The 22235-nt window shown below is 44.1% G+C and overlaps 1 protein-coding gene across 6 annotated transcripts in view; it reads right to left on the reverse strand.

The window, feature by feature from the left end:
* Window positions 1-845: 845 nt before the first annotated feature.
* CNST (consortin, connexin sorting protein) overlaps window positions 846-22235 on the reverse strand; it is a 119662-nt gene continuing 98272 nt past the window's right edge. For all 6 annotated transcript variants that reach the window (XM_045983060.1, XM_045983061.1, XM_045983064.1 and 3 more), the window contains 3 exons: window positions 20380-21275; window positions 7874-8009; window positions 846-3514 (listed from right to left, as the gene is read on the reverse strand). In XM_045983060.1, the coding sequence (XP_045839016.1) occupies window positions 3309-3514; window positions 7874-8009; window positions 20380-21275 (1238 nt within the window). In that variant the 3' untranslated portion in view covers window positions 846-3308. The remainder of the gene's footprint in view (window positions 3515-7873; window positions 8010-20379; window positions 21276-22235) is intronic.

A 22235-nucleotide genomic window follows, 5' to 3' on the forward strand; every position in this document is an offset into this window, starting at 1 on the left:
GTCCTAGAATCCTTCAGGAAATTTTTAGCTTGCCCTAGCTTTTATAGGGCTAGTGCATGGGGCACGATAGATGCTGATCTCTGAGGTTGTTCAAACGGCAGATGGCACCAGAATTTGTGCCCAAGCCTTGATCAGCTCGTTCTTTTCGAGGGTGGAGATAACGTGACAGGATGGAAAGCAGAGACAGGACTGGGGAGATACCAACCTGCAGGGAGGGACGTGTGTTTCCGGAGGTAAGCATCACACGCATACAGGTGGAAACACCATACACACTGCGCGGGGAAGTATGCAGGGGTGTATGAGTATTACTGAAACCCACAGAAATCCACGAGAGTTCGGCAGGTCATGTTAGTGGGAAGACAAAAAATCAGTCTCTCTTTGAACTGGGGGGTAAGTGCCCACAAAGCCAGCCGCTCAGCAAGCGGGTTCACAGCCAAAGGGTTTCTCTGTTCTTTTCCGACCTTTCCTCAGTCTCTTTCAATTCCTGCCCCCTCCGCACCCTGCCGCCCCAGCATGCCCCAGTTCACACCTGTCCTTTCAAAATAAGGCCTGCTTTCAAATTTCAAATCCTCTCGGCATAATACACAGATTCACAGCCCAGTGGATTCTGATTTTTAAATCCGGAGGAATGAGTTTTCAGAGTAAATTTCAGTTCCTGTGTCAGGCAGACAAGGGAATGGTTTAGAACCAAAAGAGCTTTCACGTAGGGACCTCTTAGACTTCCCAAAATAGACGGCCATCTGCTCGTGGGGCCAGACCAACCTCTCAAGGCATTTCATTGTCGCTTTAAGCCATTTTTCTCAGTACCCCACGGCTCAAATAAACTCTCGGAGACGCTGTGTTGGTGTCGTTTTAAATTACAAGCTTGATCTGTTACCCTCAAATACAGTTTTTGGGGGAAGATTAGTTACAAATAGTTGTCAGTACTTTCAAATGGCAAAAAAAAATTACATTGTAGTAAAACCGGATGATTTTTTTACGCGTGAGATAACAATTTCTTTTTTTTTTTAATCACCGGATGGAATTACTCCAATTCATGCAATAAATGACTATTACATTTTTTTTTAAGTTGCCCTAAGTTTTTCTAGTTGAGATTTCATGCTCATTTTAAGTCAAGATATCAAGACACTCCTGAGCTCACCTCACACTCCCTGGGAAGCGTGAGGACACACATGGTTTGTCTGACACCCAACTGGGCCCCCGAGGACCCGGTAGTCTGTCTCAGTCCTTGTGCCTCAGTGTGAGGTCTTCGGCTTCAGAAACGGGTGGCCCTGGCGGCCTTTAGGCAAATGTGACGCTACGGATTATTTTGGACTTCGATAGTGACCTAAAAGAGGTGAACAGGAGGGAGAATTCTGATTTATCTTGACATAAAACTGGCAGAAATCCACACCGCCAAATTCCTGTAACTAGAAATCATGAGGGTTAAACAGAAGAGGTTTGTCTCTGATGGGGATGCCCCGCACGGCGGACTTGGGTGAATGTCTTTTCTAGAACCACGTGAGATAGTACCATCAACATTTTACATAGTTTACATACCATCTGAATACAAATTCTTAAAATTTATAATAGAACATTAAAATAATCCTCTAATAAAATCAGCCTTAAGTATAAGGAATCTAAATTTTAGTCTCTTGTACACTTCTAAATAAATATCTTTGATCTATAATCCTTGAAAATATTACAGTTTATGGTACATGATAGAGACAAGTCAAATGGTATTATAAGTGAAAATAAAACACCGACTTAAAAATCAACAAGCCTAAAAACACACTGAACCGAAATTGTAGAAAATCAAAACACTAAGTATACAGCAATTAAATCCGAGGCATCGGGATAACCGAACGCATGCTCAACAGACTTCCAACTTATATAAAAAGCCCTTTAAAATTCATATAATCTAAATAAATAAGAGAAACACACAGGGAGGTACTGTACCAGCCAGTAACAACTAGAAAGTAATTTCTCCCTTTTTCTTTCAAGCGATCCTAACAAAAAACATGAAATAATGGTCACTTGCTAAAAAACTAGAATTCATGTGTTCTGTTTCTGTTAAAAGGCTGCCTATGCTATAAAAAGCCAAAGCGAGGCTTTCTAAATGTTAGACCACTGTACCTTAGAAAAGGAAATGTCACCAAATTGACAGATTGAAACAAAAATCAGACACTTACCTATTTAAGATATGATTGAATTTTCGCTTCATGATCCCGTAAGAGGTCTAAATCAAGCCCATAAGAATGCACATTCAAACATCTGAATGTGTGATTTGTTAATACTGAATTATATATCATGATTTAATTTCACTTGCCAAAGTAGGAGTTTATTTTACATAAGACCAGAACTAAAACATCTAGAGCAGGAACTAAAATCTTCTGGATCTTTGTATTTTGGTTCTTAGATTCTCAGAACCTAATAACAGGTGCTCACCTACTGAGAAGCAAGTCTAGCACTCCTCATTCCTCAGGAAGCACTGAACCCATGATGAAGCCGGGTGCCTGAGACTTAGAGGGAGCTCTTTAGTTTTTCCTCTTTACCTCTAGGCCTGTGATTAATTTCTGGCTAGTTAATCAAATTAATTGTCCCAGATCTATCACAGTGTCTGATTTTTGGGGCTGAGATTTCTATAACTCATCTGTTCCACAGTTAAGCCTTCTATCTGTGCCCACACGTCTGTAGTCAGGTTCAAGTGAAGATCATCTTTGTTATTCTACGTCAGGTATTTGCTTATGATAACCGTCTGAAACAGACACGCACGCATGTGCGCACACACACACACTCCCACACGATCATTTCACAGATGAAGAACGGAATCTGCAAATAATGCATAAAGCCTAAATTACACAGCTCCCAAAGCTAACTAAAAAAAGACAATGAAACCGTAAGGGAACTCCTTTTGATTATACACAAACTTATTGCGTGATGGCTGGAAGCGATGTCTTTGGACTAACAAATGTAAACCAAGTGTCCTTTAACCGTTAGCTTGACGAGGCAGCTCAGAATGGTGGGGCTCTACCAGCGCCCTTGAAGTTCTGCTGGGCGTAGCTCGCTACACTAGGAAGCAGCACCGAGCGGGTGGACGTGCTCTCCGAAGCCCATTCCTTCCATCCACGATGCTCGGATCGCCCTGTGCCTCAGGGTTGTTCTGAGAGCTCCTCTGGATCACCATTTAGAGCTGCTGTTTCTGGAAGTCCAGGGCTCCTCGCTGGTGGGGGGGGGGATGCATGTTACAGAATCTGAAAATAAAAGCTGTTTAGAAAGTTTCTCTCTTTGATTCTCACTGCCAGCAGGCCTGTGCCTCTCGGGCGCTGCTAGGAGAGGTAGATCCAGTGTTTCAGTTCCGCCATTCCCTGCAGTAGCTTAGTGTAATAGAAGTCCACGTTGTCCGCGAAGTCTGTACAAACGGGCGACTCCATGTCCCCAAAAGTGCAGTACAATGCAGTTCCTCCGACACTCAGGAAAACCGTTGCTATGCACAGCAAGATCAGTAAAATACAGGAACCACCTCCAACTTCATCTGCGAACAGGAGAACAGAGTAAGGGTAAATTGGTGCAAAATGGAAATCCCGGTGTCTGCTGTCTTCTCGCTGATAACGGTAAGTAGACGTTTCTAGTTAACCTGAGTCCTCCAGGGGCAGGAGTTGCTGACAGGAAGATAGTGCATGTGAGGACTGCATGGGACCCACTTGCCAGTCACCACAGACACATACCTGTCGATCACCAGACACATAACTGTCGGTCACCACAGACACATACCTGTCAGTCACTACAGACACACACCTGTCAGTCACCACACACATATACCTGTCAGTCACCACACACACATACCTGTCAGTCACTACAGACACACATTTGTCAGTCACCACACACACACCTGTCAGTCACCACAGACACATACCTGTTAGTCACCACAGGCACACACATCTGTAGAGCCCGTCAGTATTAAAATGAAAACTAGCTCATTTACACAATGAATATAATCGCCTCTATTAAAAAAGAAAAGAAGGACAGTGCTTCTCTGGTATGCTCATAGCCTTATTTATGGGTACAAATTACAATCTAAATATTACAATATCTTTGGAGTTCACATCATGAGTTCACCTTAAAGCAAGGTCAATTTGATATTAAACAATAAAAAATTGTCTTTGGGTGGGATCACTTTTGCATCCTTCTCAATTTTACTTTTTTAAAAAAATGTTATTTATTTGAGAAAGAGAGAAAGCAAGCAAGAAGGACAGTGGTGGACAGAGAGAGAAGCAGACTCCCCACTGAGCAAGGGGCCTGATGTGGGACTTGATCCTCAGATGCTGACATCATGACCTGAGCCGAGAAAGACTCCTAACCCACTGAGTCACCCAGATGCCATTACTCAATTTTACTCTTATCATTTAGTGGAACAGTGATGTTCTAGCAAGCACAGTGATTTCTTTATATTTTGCTTAATAACGGGCAGGCCTGTTTTTAATAAAAATGTCCATATAGGTCTCTCAATATTAAGAAAACGGCTATTCGGGGCACCTGGGTGGCTCAGTAGGTTAAGCCTCTGCCTTCGGCTCAGGTCATGATCTCAGGGTCCTGGGATCGAGCCCCGCATCAGGGTCTCTGCTCAGCGGGGAGCCTGCTTCTCCCTCTCTCTCTACCTGCCTCTCTGCCTACTTGTGATCTCTCTCTCTGTCAAATAGATAAATAAAATCTTTAAAAAAAAAAAAGAAAAGAAAAGAAAACGGCTATTCTGGGGCGCCTGGGTGGCTTAGTGGGTTAAAGCCTCTGCCTTCGGCTCAGGTCATGATCCCAGGGTCCTGGGATTGAGCCCTGCATCGGGCTCTCTGCTCAGCAGGGAGCCTGCTTCCTCCTCTCTCTCTGCCTGCCTCTCTGCATACTTGTGATCTCTGTCTGTCAAATAAATAAATAAATAAAATAATCTAATTTTGTTAAATGAAAAAGAAGTGACATAACAGTATATAATGAACCCATTTGTGTTAAAACAAAAAACATATATGTGTCATTGTGTCTACACACATGTGCACACGTATATACAAAATGTGTCCTGAAAAGATGGTAAGACACTTCAATTAGTACTTGGGGGAAATCCTCAAGGGAAGATTGGAAGACTTGACACTGTTTTACTTCATTACTGCGTGAGTTTGGGGGTTTTTTAAAGCTTTTATTTATTTTAGAGAGTGAGAGCAAGAGATAAAGAGAGCGTGCATGTGTGGTGGTGGGGAGGGGCAGAGGGACAGAGAGAATCCCAAGCAGACCCCCCCGCTGAATGCAGAACCTGACACGAGGCTCCATCTCACAACCCCGAGATCATGACCTGAGCCAAAAGCAAGAGTCAGACTGTACCACCCAAGTGTCCCATTACTGCATGAGTTTTTTCATGATTAGCACATATTACTTTAATGATAAAAACCTCCTGCATTTTGGGGCGCCTGGGTGGCTCAGTGGGCTAAGCATCTGCCTTCAGCTCAAGTCATGATTTCAGGGTCCTGGGGTGGAGCCCTACATCGGGCTCTCTGCTCAGCAGGGTGTCTGCTTCTCCCTCTCCCTCTGCTGTCTCTCTCTCTCTCTGTCATTCTGTCATTCTCTCTCTCTGTCATATAAAGAAATAAAATCTTAAAAAAAAAACTGTCATTCTGTCATTCTCTCTCTCTGTCATATAAAGAAATAAAATCTTAAAAAAAAAACCCACGTTTCATAAACATAATATAAATGAAATAGATTTTATTTGGAAGATTTTATAGGATTATGTGAATATATCTTCCTGTAAATATTCAAACACAGAAACATCTAAGAATCTAAGAGACTTCTGTTTTTCTCCTACTCAAGCATATCCCCTCCCACCCCAGAGGCAAACACACTCTGGTGTGTATCCTTCCAGTTCAAAGACACAGGTTTCAGGATTGTTATATAAACAGGATTCTGTAGGGGCGCCTGGGTGGCTCAGTGGGTTAAGCCTCTGCCTTCAGCTCAGGTCATGATCTCAGGGTCCTGGGATCAAGTGCCGAGTCAGGATCCCTGGGGAGTCTTCTTCTCCCTCTCTCTTACCCCGACCTGCTTGTGTGCGTGCTCACTCCCTAATAAATAAATAAAATCTTAAAAGAAACTTGAAGAATTAAGATTATGTAATTATATTTTCTAAGACTTACAAATCTATAGTTTAATAAATTTTAATGGTCAATAGGTTTGATCATTTATATGCCTACGTGCGGATACACTTTTCTACAAATGAATAAGTATAATATCATTACTGTATCTCTTGGGGTTTTTTTGGTTAGTTCAGTTTTTTTCACCCTCTTTTCTGGTTATTTTTTTGCATCACACTCTCCCACCCCCTCATCTACATTAACCCTCTAGTGCATGTAGTTTTTCACGTTTTTCTTCATTATCCTATATTTCCATGTGAACATTCTTCACAGTTTATTTTATTTTTTAAGATTTTATTTATTTACTTGACGGAGAAAGAGAGACAGCAAGAGAGGGAACACAGGCAAGGGGAGTGGGAGAGGGAGAAGCAGGCTTCCTGCCGAGCAGGGAGCCTGATGCGGGACTCGATCCTAGGACCCTGGGATCATGACCTGAGTCGAAGACAGACACATAACGACTGAGCCACCCATGCGCCCCTTCACAGTTTATTTTCAAACATTTGTCTTGTTTGTTTTATTGATAGGTGTTAACACTGTTTAGGGCTCCGGAGCCAAACCTGGAGGCCGTGAGGCACAGGTGGCTGCCGGGCAGAAGCTAAGTGACCAGGCTAAGATGTGATGGCCACCAAGTATGTAGGAACGTCCTCTGTGAATCCAGAGCTCCTCTCGGTAAGCAACGATTCGGTGCCATTCGTGCAGAGAACCGGGCACTCTCTCTGGAGAAGCCTGGGTGCAGAGGTCAAAGGAGGGATGGGAACAGCTCGTGACCGTAAATTAGAAGCTTCTACTGTAAGAATTCAGAGACCTCCGCTGCTGTCCCTTTGGGTACCTAGAAGCATAGCTGCGTGTTTGCTCTGTTATTTTAGCCATGCTGCTGTTTTATAAACTTGAGAAGCCCCTTGAAAAGCTCGTGCTGTATTTCTTCTCACCCTTACTGACCTAAGCCTTGGGTAGCCCCAGCAACAACCGCACACATGGGACCCTGGGGGAGGGGGCAAATGTGAGCATCTTCGGAGGCACTTTCTTGTATAAAGTCATGTAGAAACCCCTGCAGTGTGACGCCTGAGTGGCTCAGTTGGTTGAGCAACTGCCTTTGGCTCAGGTCATTATCCCGGAGTCCCGGGATCCAGCCCCGCATTGGGCTTCCTGCTCGGCAGGCAATCTGCTTCTCCCTCTACCCGCTGCTCCTCCTGCCTGTGCTCATGCGCGCGCGCTCTCTCTCTCTTGCTCTATCTCAAATGAATAAATAAAATCTTTTTAAGAAATAAAGGCAAAAATACTTAAAAAAGAAAGAAAGAAAGAAATCACCAGAGAGAATATCCTTGTAATCCAGAAATATTTCCCAGACCTCCAAAGGAATATGAGCGGCTACTTTAAAAAAAAAAAAAAAAAGACAATAGCAGGCTCACTTAAAAAAAAAAAAAAGTATTAAACAGGAAATTGAAATGAGCTCCAAGCAGACCGACCGTAGGTGAGACAGGGAGTCCAGGAGTTGAAGTTTATGACTTGCTCACTTATTTGAACCAAATACTCAGGAATAACAGAATTGCTGATGATCATTTGATTCTATGTGTTTCTTCACAGCACATACTAAAGCAACAAAGCACACGCTCTTTTTACAAACCCTGTTACCAAACATGCTCCTGAGTGACCCGGAGAAGCAGCTCGGTGCTAGACTGTGGGGTGTGGGGGGTGGCGTGTGCCCTCCCCCTCCCCCCAGGGTGCTTTACCTTGATCTAAGTCATCATCGATCTCCTGGAACCTCACTCTTCGTTTTGATGGTTTCTGCTGCATCTGGGCAGGATGGTCTCCTACACCCTCACTCCTCTTCTTTAAGATAGAGACCAGTCCTTCTGCAGGGACAACCTGTCGGAGATAGTTCACACGAACAGTAAAGAGGCCGATTCTACTCAACAGGCACTGGAATTTCTATTATAGGTTTACCCAACTCCTACAGAAAAAAAACCCATCACAATTAATTATCAGAATCGTTACAACAGAATAATACTTTGACTCTATGGAGATGACCACCAAATACACAGATCTGAAATGCGAGCAGCTGTCCCCCCCGCCCAGAGCCGGCTCCAGGGCCTGCGGTCTGATGCAGCGTGCAGGGACCAGGAACCGGGCTCCCTGTACCCACCCGGCTCTCGGCTCCACGTCCCCGGAGGTCACTCACGGCCCCACTCTGCTTAATCATGACTGCTGGCGTTTGCCGTATACCAGACGCTGATGCCCGCCACTTCTTCTTCCATTCACCAGCAATTTTTAAGAAACGAACATGTGAGATGTGAAATATACTTGATGCCATGAACTCAAGTACCCGAGATGGAGAGTCGCGTGTTACCGACTGAGCCAGCCAGGCGCCCCCGATGCCAACTCTTAACATCAAAACGGGTGGCAAGCTCAGGTCCTCTGGGACACTATGTATTTATGAAATTAGGCTCTACTGCTCAAAGTATTTTAAGGACTTCTCTTCTGGAATATCTCAGAGCCAGTTTCCTAGGGATATGTTGCTTTGTAACACGCAGAGGTTGGCAAACCACGGGCAGTAGGCCAAGGGCCCCTTGCCTACTTTTTGTAAATAACATTGAATTGGCACACAGCCAAGCCGCATTCATCCACACACCCTGTGGGGCTGCTACATCAGCAGACATGAGGAGCTCCGACAGACCCTAACACCTAAAATGTGTACTGTTTGGCCCTTCGCAGAAAGAGCTGGCTAAAATCTCCTGTCCCCCACCTCTACCCCTTTCTATGCTGCCTCCGCCCCACCCTTTCTTTAGGAACAAAGACAAAAACAAAAACCCTTGCCATTTAGGAGGTAAGAGACTCCACGGTGTAGGGAGAAGGGGATCAGCTGGTCGAGCCGCACAGGACGCAAAGCCCCCCCCACCCCCACCAAGCAGCAGGTTGACTTGAGGAAGTTGACCTGTGAGCTGGCCGGACGGCTACGCTGCAGGTGATGACACAGGTGGGCATTGTGGGCCCAACATGCAGATGTCAGTGACTTGCTGGGAGCAGGTCACTGGAAGCTGAGGCTCTGCCTGTGATGTCATCTGTCTGATCGATGGCAACAAATGCTTAATGCGATTTCCAGCTCCAGCCAGCCGTCGCTGATAATGTGCTGTGCATAAATATTACTGATCCTGTTCGTTCTTTTTATAACTCAAGGCTTTTAGGGCCAAATGACTCAATATAATCTTCTACTGGGCTTCCCTGAACATGGGTCTATAGAAACCATTATCTTAAAAAAAAAAAAATCAATGTTAGCAATTTATTCTTTTTATAGGAAATGTGTATTTCAGATGATGTCCTTCTTTTGAGAAAACTAAAGCACTTTAGTGACATTAAAATGGAAAGTACAAATATGCAAAGGAACAGACTTTCAAATGTTTCTTTAGAAAGCAACAACATCAAACACCCCCTTTATCCAACATTAAAGAGCTCCTTTCTGCAGCAGGGAACGACTTTATGCACACCACACTGAAACGGAGAGGAAAAGAAGTCCTAATAAATCTCTGAAGAGCGAGAGATGGAAAATGGAAATGACTTCTAATGGCTATATTACTACTAATGATGTATCACTGATATTCTTTTTATTTTTCGTAAACGTAGGAAAAAAGGGGGGGGTGCATTTTCATAGACGATCTATTTTCATGATCTATTTTCTCCATAAAATAAAGTCATACATTTACTTACAGTGAATTCACCTAACCATAAGTGTTTTCAAGTTGCTTTAAATACTAAGAAAAAAATCCTGTTAATAATTGGCGGTGGGGGAGAAGTGTGTGCATGAGCCCCAGAGTACCGTTACTGTTACCTTTACACCTCTGGAATATGATACTACATCAAAAACTAATGATGTACTGCATGGTGACTAACATAACATTAAAAAAAAAAGAGTGAATGTGAACAAAGGTATGTTGAAGGACTGAACGAACCTCTGAAGTCATCTGGAAAGACAAAGATGTGCTCCCAAGACCCAGCCGCCAGTCTTGGCGCACCAGCTGGTAGGTCCCTACCCTAGTCCCTCTTGGCCCCATCTGGGGCATCTGACTCTGGAAGTCATGCAGTTAAGGACTACAAGCCTTCCCAGTGGCCCCACCTTATTTACTGTGGGAGGCAATGAACTTTGGCAAGTTTTTGAAAGAGGGGAGAAATTACAGTTGTGTGGGTGGGTCAACATTCTGTTTTGACCCCGTCCCCCCACCTAAGCCTTAATTATTGGCTAGAAATCTAACCACACCTTATACTTTCTTTTTCTTTTCATCTTCAACCAAAAATCGCTTGTTTCAGCAGGTGCACCCAGTATGAAGTGAGGGCATGTACTCCTTTCTCTCCTTTCAGCCTGGTTCAGGGACCTCCTCTGGGGAGCTTTCCTTTCTCGTGGCCCTGAATTCCTACTCTACAGACATGGAACAAGGGATGGTGGGTCCAAGTTTAGGCCAAGGAGATGAATGCCAAGAGGGAAACTCTTAGAAGACAACAGGTGGGTGTGGTCCTTTCGGTTTTGGCAAGAGTTTTGGGCAGGAGGGCACGTGGGTATCTCAGTCAGTGAAGCGTCTGCCTTCGGATCAAGTCATGAGTTCTGGGATTGAGCCCTGCATCGGGCTCCCTGCTCAGTGGGGAGTCTGTTTCTCCCTCTGTGCCTCACACTGCTTGTGTTTTCTCTCTCTCCCTCAAATAAATAAATAAATAAAATCTTTAAAAAAAAAGAGAGAGACAGAGAGAAAGTAAAAAAAAGTATTTTGGGCAGAGGAGGTAGAACCTACATCTACCACAGAAATTCTACCTACCAAACCAAGGCAGTCAAACATAAAGTTTAAGAAACAACTTTGGCAGAGTTTTCCTTGATTCTATGGTAGAAAGGCAAGTAAGCCAAAGCAAGGTCAGGGTCTTAGTTTAAGGTCTTATGCAAAAGACTGCCAAGTGTTTCTAAGTAGGTAGAGAAGATGATTTAGGACACACTGGAAGCATGTCTTCTCCAAATGACCCCCCCTCAAAGTTTCAATGTCTCCCCCCCCTTTTTTTACCACAATGTCAGCATTAAAAGGTAAATTTTTAAATCTCAAAACAATAAAGCTTTTAAAAACCAATATTAGCTGTCCACTTCAATTACCAAGTTTCTTTCCTATCTAAACAAAATATAACAGCCCTTCCACTGAGAACAAAAAAAAAAGTTTAAGCTGTAATTAATGTAATTGTTGCTGGTGGTATTCCATGAATAAGTGAAGAATTAAAAACAAAAGCAAAACAAAACATCCATCTGGCCTAGTCCCATACATTTGCAAATAAATAGTTCTACTGTGCGGCCCCTCAAGTATCAATGATCGTCTTAAATAGCATTTTAAGAATTAACTGGTCATAAAAAACAAAAATTATTTTGTAACTCTACTGGCACACAGTAAACCTTCTGTGACAAGGAAAACACCGAGAGGGCCTTGCTGTTAGAACTGCCTGCACCCGAAATTAAAGGAGAAAGCAGACACCACATAATATTCCTCTAATGACAGAGACTCGCTCAATCCAGAACTTTAAGCCTGGTGAATTTTGGACAGGAACACATGCTTGGTTTCTGACTACCTTGAGAATTAACATTCACAAATCACACTCATATATTCTAAGTAGCTTACACGCCGGTGAGTTCACTCAAGAAAAATGTGTCAAATTTACTGCCACTGTTCACTGAAGGAATGTGATGGTCCCTGCCAGCTCCTTTAGGTTTGGGCTCCATCATAAGACCTGTAATTTGGCCAATCAGTACACACTTACACAACATGCCACACGTGATCTTCACAACTCTATCACTCAGGCATAATTAGTCCCATTTTACAGAACAAGCCAAGCTCAGACACCTCATATAACCTGCTTACATCCGTTGCACCAACTACCGTCAGAGTTTGAATACAAGCTTGTTAAACTTCTTGCCCTTTTCTTTATGGGAAGAGATCCTATTTTCTGTGACTATTAAAATTTTGCTTGGTGTCTTCTGTTAATATGTTACAATTAAAGTGAGATGAACAGAACTTTCAAATAAGCCTAAGCGGTTTCTTTTGTCTTTCTGAAGTACTTTGTATCTCTAACAACAAATCCTTACCTTACACACCATCAGCTAATGGCTAAATCCATTGATCTAGCAACGTGCGGGAGGAGATGGGGAGATGAAAGATCTTTTGGGTCATTCAATTAATCTGCAAGTAGATTAATGTCATGGCTCCTAAGACAGCAAATTAGTATTACAAGTGACAGCTGGAGCAAGAAGAGGCTTCTACGGGGAGGAAAGCCATCTTTCGGAAAAAACACGGTGGGGACCTGTGACCCCACAGTCATGCACCTTCCAACAGTGCAGGTCAGACAGAGCAAAAAGGCAGGAAAAACCAATAGTATCAAAGTCTGTCAATGCGAAAGTTTGTGTGTTTTTTTTTTTTTTAAGATTTTATTTATTTATTTGACAGAGACATAGAGCACAAGTAGGCAGAGTGGCAGGCAGAGGGAAAGGAAGAAGCAGGCTCTCCACTGAGCAGGGAGTCTGATGTGGGACTCGATCCCAGTATCATGGGATCATGACCTGAGTTGAAGGCAGCTGCTTAACCGACTGAGCCACCCAGGCACCCCCAATGCGGAAGTTTTAAAAGATGAGTTTAAAGAGGAAGAAGTTGTTTTTAAACAAATAAAAATGGGAGTTTTATCATGTCTCTACATTTCTAGATTAGGCACTACCTCGTGTTTTTGGTAATTTGCTTAACAGGATGATTTCATAAGTACAAAACAGGAAAAGAAATCAGAATGTCAAGAACCACTCCACTTTTTAACCCCCAGTAAGCTGTTTAAATAGGGAGACTCCAGAACAAACACTTGGTTTTCCTGCCCACCTCCACTGCTAAGACCTGAATCTGCTTCTCACCTCCCCTGTGGCAACAACCTGATGGGTCTCCTTGCTTTGGCCCCGCCTCCGTACCGTCCAGTCTCCACAGAGCAGCAGGAGGTCAGGTCACACCTCCTGTTCCAAACCATGGCTTTCCACCACGATTGAATGTGATTCTGATTCCTTACTCTGGTCTGGAGGCCCTACAGGCACCGGCTTCACCCTCCCTGTCTTCCTGAGCTCTCTGCTGTTCTTCCCCTGTTCACTGTGCCCCAGCTGTGCTGGCTCTCCCAGTGCCTTCCCTCCCCCTGGATTAAAAAAAGAGCCCATTCCTCCACCCTGCCCAGCAGCTCCGTCACTCTTGATCCCTCAGCCTGCTGAGACTGGCACAGCGCTTACTAATGTCTGAACCTACACTGTTGATTATTTTATTTTTTTAATTAGGCTCCATGCCTCGTGTGGAGCCCGACTCGGGGCTTGAACTCACAACCCTGAAATCAAGATCTGAGCTGAGACTGAGTCGGACTCAACAACTGAGCCACCCAGGCGCCCCTACATGGTTTATTTTTATGTGACCTTATTTATCATGGGTCTCTCCCCCTAGAGAGTAAGCTTCACAAGAGCCTGACCTGAGTTTGCTGGTGTGTCCTCAGTTTCTAGAATACAGTATGTGCTCAACAAATATGCCAGAGAGAAAATGAATACACAGACGACCAGTGTACATATAAACAGCACCTAGCTTACACTTTACATAATGTAGATTTTCCCCTTAACATAATCGAAACTAAATATGTCTTCAAAGGTTATTTATTTTTCTGAGTACACTAGGTTTAAAAGCAAAACCAAAGCCTTACCCTGACTAGGTTCTGTTATTAACAATAACATGCTGGGTTTGTAGAGGACACTTTCCATGAAGCCTCTTTATGATGGAAAGACTGCATTTCCTCCACTTGCCCTGCTCCCCTGCACAGAAGAGCCAAGGTCACTGTTTCTAAAACCCTCCTTTGTGCAGGATCCATAGACCAGGTACCTACAGGATTTCCTAAACTGCTGCTGAGCCCTGGATGCCATCTTAACTCCGTGTGGAATCCCACAGCAGCTCGTCTTCACGTAATTTCCCCATCCTGGCAATCCAGCCAAGAGACAGAGCTGGAGACTGCACAGAGAGCACAGAGGCACACAGCTTCTCTGATGATAAATCCAGCAGCCACTCCAGGTTGTCAGCATTCTCCCCATCAGAAAGTTTAAGGTTGTGTTTCTTGGGATCCAGGGAGATCTGAAGATACCTAAGTAAATGTGGCTGATACAGACAGAGCCAGGAACATGTCCTGCCCTGTTTCAGATTAAAAACTTTTTAGAGCACCAAGCTTTGGGGAAGCTTGGAGATTTGGAGATTTGGAGAAGCAAACTGGCTTCTTTCCCAACTATCATATCCCTGCAAACAGATTACACGTGTACATATTAATGAAGAAATATGAGTGGCTTATCTCCATGATGTATTATGCTCCTAAAAAGTGCTCACAAAGGGGACCTCTTGAATTGTATACTATGATTATTTTCAGTGTGAAAAGACATTAATTTTCAAAAATTTACCCAATACTCAACATCACTCATTTAGAAACCTAAATAACTCCCAACCCCCCCTCCCTCATGGAACAATCTACTACAAGCGGAGTGGACTTTTATTAGCAGTATGGGGTTGGATCAGGACACCACCTTGAATTTGAAGAAAATACTTCTCGTCTCAGGTTTGATGCTAGAACAGCTGGAGAGTTTTGTAACTTTTGTTTTGTTTTTTTAAGATCTTATTTACTTACTTGACAGAGAGTGGGCACGTGCAGAAGTGGGGGGAGGGGCAGAGGGAGAGCGACAAGCAGACCCTGCGCTGTGTGAGGAGCCTATGGTGGGGCTCGATCCCACAACCCTGAGCCAACGTCCAGGGTCGGAAGCTCAACCAACTCAGCTACCCAGGTGCCTTGGAATAGCTGAAGGGTTTAAGAGAAGCTATCACAACCCTCCCAGTTTCCAGTACCAAGCAAGTCAATGAGTTTTGGCATTACCAGGCTCCTTGGGTAAAGGGAGTTTGGATTCCAACATTAAAATAATCACATCAGAATGTTATGGGTATTGCAATAAGATTTCATCTTTTCCCCAAAACCAGGATAGTTAAATTCAGGCAACAGAGAACACCTGGAGTTGGACACCTGTTGGAATGCAGGCTTCACACGGAGTGTCCCGTCTGAATTTTCAGTCACTGCATCCTCAATGTCATGGTCACACAGAAGTTAGGTAAAAATACTGAGAAGGGAACAAAAGAGTGAATCTCCCTACTTTGCTGATGCTACACATGTAATAAACCTTTTCTTAAAGATTTTATCTGTTTATTTGATAAAGAGAGAATGAGCACAAGCAGGGGGGATGGGAGGGGGAGAAGCAGGCTTCCTGCTGAGCAGGGAGCCCGATGTGGGGCTCGATCCTAGGACCCTGGGATCATGACCTGAGCTGAAGGCAGACACTTAACCAACCGAGCCACCCAGGCGCCCTGTGATAAACTTCTTATGTTAAAAACCTATGATGGGGTGCCTGGGTGGCTCGGTGGGTTGAAGCCTCTGCCTTCGGCTCAGGTCATGTTCCTGGGGTCCTGGGATCGAGCCCCACGTCAGACTCTCTGCTCAGCAGGGAGCCTGCTTCCTCTTCTCTCTCCCTGCCTGCCTCTCTGCCTACTTGTGATCTCTACCAAATAAATAAAATCTTAAAAAAAAACAAAGAACAAAAAACCTATGAAGTGAGCTTAAATGTTTCTGATGCTTTTTATTTATTTATTTATTTTTAAACATTTAATTTATTTGACAGACAGAGATCACAAGTAGACAGAGAGGCAGAGAGAGAGGGAAGCAGGCTCCTTGCTGAGTAGAGAGCCCGATGTGGGGCTCGATCCCAGGATGCTCGGGACCACCACCTGAGCTGAAAGCAGAGGCTTTAACCCACTGAGCCACCCAGGTGCCCCTGATGCTTTTTAAAAACAGTGCTGGTTCTACTTCTGGTGAGAGCGTGTCTTGCTCTTTTTTACATAATAAAGAATATCAGGACTCCAGACACTAAGCTATCATTTTACTTGGCAAAGTTATTCTGGATTTAAAAATGCTTCTCAAACCCAGAAAAGTTTCATTTACACATGTCTCTGCATCTACAATTAGTGTAGATGGGTTTAGTTCTCTCTGAGATGGTGCATGAACTGTTCCATCCGATGGGATGAACCTGGTTGTTTAAACGACACTGGCCTGGAGGTTGTTGTCAAGGCCCAGGAGCGCAGCAGCCGGAGCCAAGGAATGCCCAAGAGGCAAGAGAATGAGGGCAGAGAGACCAGTAGAAATGGAAAACCTGGCAGTGAAAGAACATTCCACCATAAGCACAGAGGTTGGAAGAGTGGGGAGCACTGACGAAGTCGGTGAGGGGCAGAGTCACTCACAGGAAGGGGCAGGGTGGGAAGAGAGACCAGAGGGCTGCCTAGGACGGCACAGACATGTGGACGTTATGCTGTGTATCCCCTACGCACCCAAGTATGAAGCATGAAAAATATTCTAAAAACAATTTTAGTAAAATTACCCGTGAGCCCCCAAGAGATGAAATCAGAAGTTCATCTCATTCCTCACTGAATCCTCCGCACCTGACCAGAAATGGCCTTAGGAGAATTCTGCCGAGATCATGCAACCAGGTTTGGATTAAAAAGGAGTTTGTGGGGGCGCCTGGGTGGCTCAGTGGGTTAAAGCCTCTGCCTTCGGCTCAGGTCATGATTCCAGGGTCCTGGGATCAAGCCCCACATCGGGCTCTCTGCTCAGCAGGGAGCCTGCTTCCTTCCTCTCTCTGCCTGCTGTGACCTCTGTCTGTCAAATAAATAAATAAATAAAATCTTTTAAAAAAAATTTAAAAAAAAAAGCAGTTTGTGGGGCATGTCGAGGGCTCAGTGGGTTAAGTGTCTGCCTTCAGCTTTGGTCATGATCCCAGGGTCCTGGGATCGAGTCCTGCACTGGGCTCTCTGCTCAGCGGGAGTCTGCTTCTCCCTCTCCCTCTGCTGTTCCTCCTTTGCTTATGCTCTCTCAAATTAAAAAAAAAAAAAAGAAGAGGAAGAAGTTTGCACTTACAAGCAAACCTACTATCACCTGGACATTTTACTTAGCTCAAAACTCTACTCTTATGGTATTAAGGAAATTGGAACCATTACTGATTTTTTAGTTTTGAAATTTTAAAAACTCTTTTCCTGACAGGGTAGGGCAGAATTTATTGACGTATCCTCCTCAGAATGGAGAAAGAAGTATCCGGAAACAATTTGTTCAGCATTATCACAGGAATGCAAATTAGTTTTGTTCATAGTGGATCTTCTGAGGTTCTTAAAAGAGCACAAATCAAAAGATAATTGAATTTTAGGAAAGGGAACCATCACGCATAAAAAATAACTTCACAGGAAAGACAACTTTCAAATGTAAATAGGTTTGGGGCACCTGCTTGGCTCAGTGGGTTAAAGCCTCTGCCTTCGGCTCAGGTCATGATCCCAGGGTCCTGGGATCGAGCCCCACATCGGGCTCTCTGCTCAGCGGGGAGCCTGCTTCCTCCCACTCTCTCTGCCTACTTGTGATCTCTGTCTGTCAAATAAATAATAAAATCTTTAAAATGTAAATAGTTTCCACTAGGTGTTATCTAGTAGGAAACACGGATGTTATGAGTTTGAGGAAGGAACGCTCCACTTCGTTCTAACACAATGAACTGAGTTCAACAGCACCCCCCCACCCCGCCCAAGTGTTCCGCAAAGTAGGGAGGCACAATAGGGGAGCTCTGACCCTTTTTCACCGCTTATACCTAAAAAGGTAAAACTAGACCTGTCTGTTCCCCAGACGGTCAACTTAATAAATTACCGGCTTGAAAAACAGAGGTCAGAGAAGGGTGATATTTTGGTATCACGGCTAGATTTGAATACAGATGTAACTTCTGTTTTGATAGTTCCCTGTATCAGAGGCCTGATGAAGATAAACAAAGGAAGATAAACAAAGGAAGAATACTGGATCCAGTGTTTTATTAATGGCTCTGTTTATTATTTTTTTTGGTAATGAAAACACTATTTTTTTTTGAAAACACTATTTATTTATTTATTTATTTATGATTTTATTTGTTTTATTTGTTTGAGAAAGAGCATGAGTGGGAGAGGAGAGGGAGAGGAAGAAGCAGGCTCCCCACTGAGCAGGGAGCCCGATGTGAAACTCGATCCCAGGACCCTGGGATCATGACCTGAGCCAAAGGCAGACACTTACCCGATGGAGCCACTCAGGCGCCCCAATACTTATTTTTTAAAGATTTTTTAATCTAAATAATAGAAAATTTAATAATTAATAGTAGAAAGAACAAAAAGATTTTTTAATTTACGTCATCTCTACACCAAAGGTGGGGCTCGAACTCACAACCCCAAGATCAAGAGTTGCATGCTCCACCAACTGAGCCAGCCAGGCTCCCCTCTACTTAATTTTTTTTTTAACTTTAAGAAGAAATTGTTGTAAGATATGTCTAACATAGAATCGCGATTTTAACAAGTGAGTGTGGCATTAATTACAGTCACAAATGTGCTACCACGACCAGGAACAACTTTTAAAATTTTCATCTGCCCAAACAGAAACTCTGCACTCATTAAACACTATGAAATGATTTCAAGAGGAAATTAGGAAGAAAAAAAAAACACCATAGTTCATAGAAGGCTGACTTGTAAGTGGTAATTAAAATCTGGTTAAAATAAACAAATGAATGAATACTGGATCTAGTGCTTTACTATTCTACCCAACCTTTGGTCAAGAAAAAATGAAAACTAGTTTCCGGGGAGCTGACCAGAGGAGACAATGTAGGGAGCCAGTGACCTCACAGCTCCTGATCCAAGCAAGCTCCCACGGGGCTCTACCTTCCCGGGAACGCTGGTGGCCACTTTAGCTCTGCTGCTTTTCCAGTTTCTACTTGAAGTTTACGTTTCCCTCCCCAAGTGATGATGCAGAATTAGAAAACAATGGCTATCAATGGGACTTAAGAGCTTACTTGGAAAAAACTGTAAGATGAAAACCAGGAAGAGTAGCTGGTGTCCTAATTTTCAGGGGAGGAAAGAGCAACATGGAGAGGTTAGTAGCAACTCTGTAGGGCTGCTAGCTGGTGGGTCTGTACATGACCTCAGACACAGACCTCTCTTTCCGTTGTATGAGGTCACCTTCTCGAGGGGCTACAGTTTGTATATGGCTTTTTTTCTCCCCCTTAACTTTTTAAAAAATATTTTTGTTTATTTATTTGAGAGAAAGAGAGAGAGCACAAGCAGAGGGAGTGGCAGAGGGAGAGGGAGAAGCAGACTCCCTGCTCAGGACTTGATCCCAGGACCCCAGGATCATGAACCGAGCTGAAGGCAGACACTCAACTGACGGAGCCACCCAGGTGCCCCCTTTTTTCCCCTTAACTTTAAAAAACTGTATTATCAAACAAAGGAGAATAGTCACCTTGATCCTGTCCACCATTTTTTGTTTGTTTTGTTTTGACCAGCTTCACTACTGTTTGGAGAAACTTTGGATTATGTATAATATTTTACTTAGTCAAGCAATAAGTATGAAGTCTGTTCAAACCTACAGCTTATAAATTCATAGTACAAGAAAGAGAAGACTCACAATGTACAACTTAATGACTTAAAAATCCACCCAGGGGTGCCTGGGTGGCTGAGGGGGTTAAAGCCTCTGCCTTTGGCTCAGGTCATGATCCCAGGGTCCCAGGATCAAGCCCCACATTGGCTCTCTGCTCAGAGGCGAGCCTGCTTCCTCCTCTCTCTCTGCCTGCCTCTCTGCCTACTTGTGATCTCTGTCAAATAAATAAAATCTTAAAAAAAAAATCCACCCAGTATCTCCTTGTCTTACAATATTTTAAAATGTTTCCTTTGTTCTGTTGTACTGTTTTAAAGAATTAAAAAATATATCATTAATCATAAGAGTATGTATTATGAGGGGAAAAAATGAGATTTCCTTACAAGAATGTAACTAATCTTGTCTTGATCATAATTTCCAGAATCGTCAAATAAGTCACAGCAGTATAAAAAACCATGTTCATAACACTTACTGTCCCCGGAGGCATGCAATCAAAGTTCTTGAAGTATAAACATATAAACAGTACAAGATCAAAGTCATCTTATTCAATCCATATAAAAAAACAAAACTACTAATTATTAAAAGTTTACATTAAGTAGATTTTCCCCTCATGCTGGAAACAGGGAACATTTACAAAAACAAGGCACTACTTAGCAGAGAGGTGCTTGCAAAATTTCATTGTACTTTTAATTGTCCTTCTGTTAAATCCCACACGTACCTCTGCAATCTCTATCCTTTTGGCGAGATCATCAAGGGAAAGACTGCTCTCATCTGAAGGCAGGTCCTCCTGCAGACTGTAGGAGGCTTCGTCAGGAGAAAGATCTGGAAGGAGGTCCGAGTCTTCCTCCTGGTTGTCTTCACATGACAGGGAGTCTTCAGCATCTTTTAAGCATCCTTCTAACAGGCTGTTCAAATAGTCTTCCGTCTCTTTATTGACTCGCTCGTCCTCACCCCCCCTCTCCTCGGGGGCCATATACACCTCCAGACCCCCTGCACTTAAGTCGGATTCTTGATTGGATTCTTGATTACTCTCGCCAAGCGCCCTCTCAGCGCACTCTGGGTCCGGAGGCCCCTGCAGGGATTTTCCATCTCTGTCTGTGAGATCAAGTTGCGGCTGCTCATTGAATTCACTGCTCTCGAGTCGGCCCGGAGGCAACGCCTCGGAAGCACCCTTCAGCGGCAAGCGGAGTCCCTTTCTCTGAGCCTGTGAATACTGTCCCTCCGGGGCGGGCGCAGGGGCTAAGAGGGCAGAGCCGGCTGAGATCAAGGGCTCGAGCATGGACTCGCCTGGGAGCGATGCGGTGGGGGCTGCGGCGGGGCCTCCTACTGAGGCCACATCTCGGCCCGCCTGTGTCTGAGGCAGCTGCTGGCGGCTGTCATCCTCCCAGGCATCCCCAGACCGGCTCCCCGCCGAGTCCCAGGGCTGGGCGTGGAGCTCCCGCGTGGCCTCGGCGCTGCAGACCGGCTCCTCCGTGCGGCCCATCCCTGCACTTACCAGCAGGCTCGGGGGCTCGGCCTGCCTGTCCATCGGGTGACAGCAGGGGTTGCTGTCCCGGGTTCCCTCTGGATGCTGGCTTTCTTCCCTTGGCTCTGGGCCAAGACAACTTTCATTCTCTGAAGACGAAGGAAAACAAGTTGTTTAAAGGTTCAAGACAACACTTGTCACGGGGGAGGGGGGAGGACATAAGTGAATTAATACGGGTGACACAACAAAATTCGAGACCTCTCCAGCGGAGATCGCATCTGCTTGGATTAGCGGTGTCTTTAGAGAGAGGAAATACTCTGTTCAGTCCATAACCCTTTACCTTTAGAAATTAACAGAGATTGTTTGGACCATGTTAAGAATATGAATATGTAATTTAGTCTTCGTTGTCGTTGAAAGTCATTTTTTAAAGGTTGAGGGATATTTTTCTGAACTTTATTGGCTTTCTGTATTGCCTTTCGTATTTACCCTCCACTGAAGATCAGATTTATACTGTCATTTTTATGGATTTTTCAGTTTGAAAGACTACCTACTGTGGACAAAGAGGATTCATTCTCTCAGTTCTCTCTATTCCTTCCCCCCAGTGATGTATTATTTCCCCTCCTCGAGCTTCCCACTACAGTTCCACACAATTCTGGGGCAAATCAATATTCATGTTTATCCTGCGGTGGCTTTGTAACTACTATTCACAACTGACCTACACAGTGTAAGGAGGTACATTTTCCTTTCTCATTTCCATCTTATTTTGCGTGCTGTTGATGGCTGCCTCATTCCTTCATTTAAAAAAAAAAATCCTTGCCAGGGCACCTGGGTGACTAGTCAGTTAAGCGACTGACATCAGCTTGGGTCATGATCTCAGGGTCCTGGGATCGAGTCCTGCATCGTCGTGCTCCCTGCTCAGCAGGGAGCCTGCTTCTCCCTCTGCCTTCCCCCAGCTCATGCTCTCTTGCTTTCTCTAATAAATGTTAAAAAAAAAAAAAAAATCCCTGCCTACGTATTTTCAAACTCTGACAGATTTACAACTATAGCATATGTCCCAACAGATAATCTACCAGTTTTAAAACGTATCCTTCTGGGGGCACCTGGCTGGC

The sequence above is a fragment of the Meles meles genome, chromosome 17 (genome assembly GCF_922984935.1).
Source record: "Meles meles chromosome 17, mMelMel3.1 paternal haplotype, whole genome shotgun sequence".
Classification (NCBI taxonomy): domain Eukaryota; kingdom Metazoa; phylum Chordata; class Mammalia; order Carnivora; family Mustelidae; genus Meles; species Meles meles.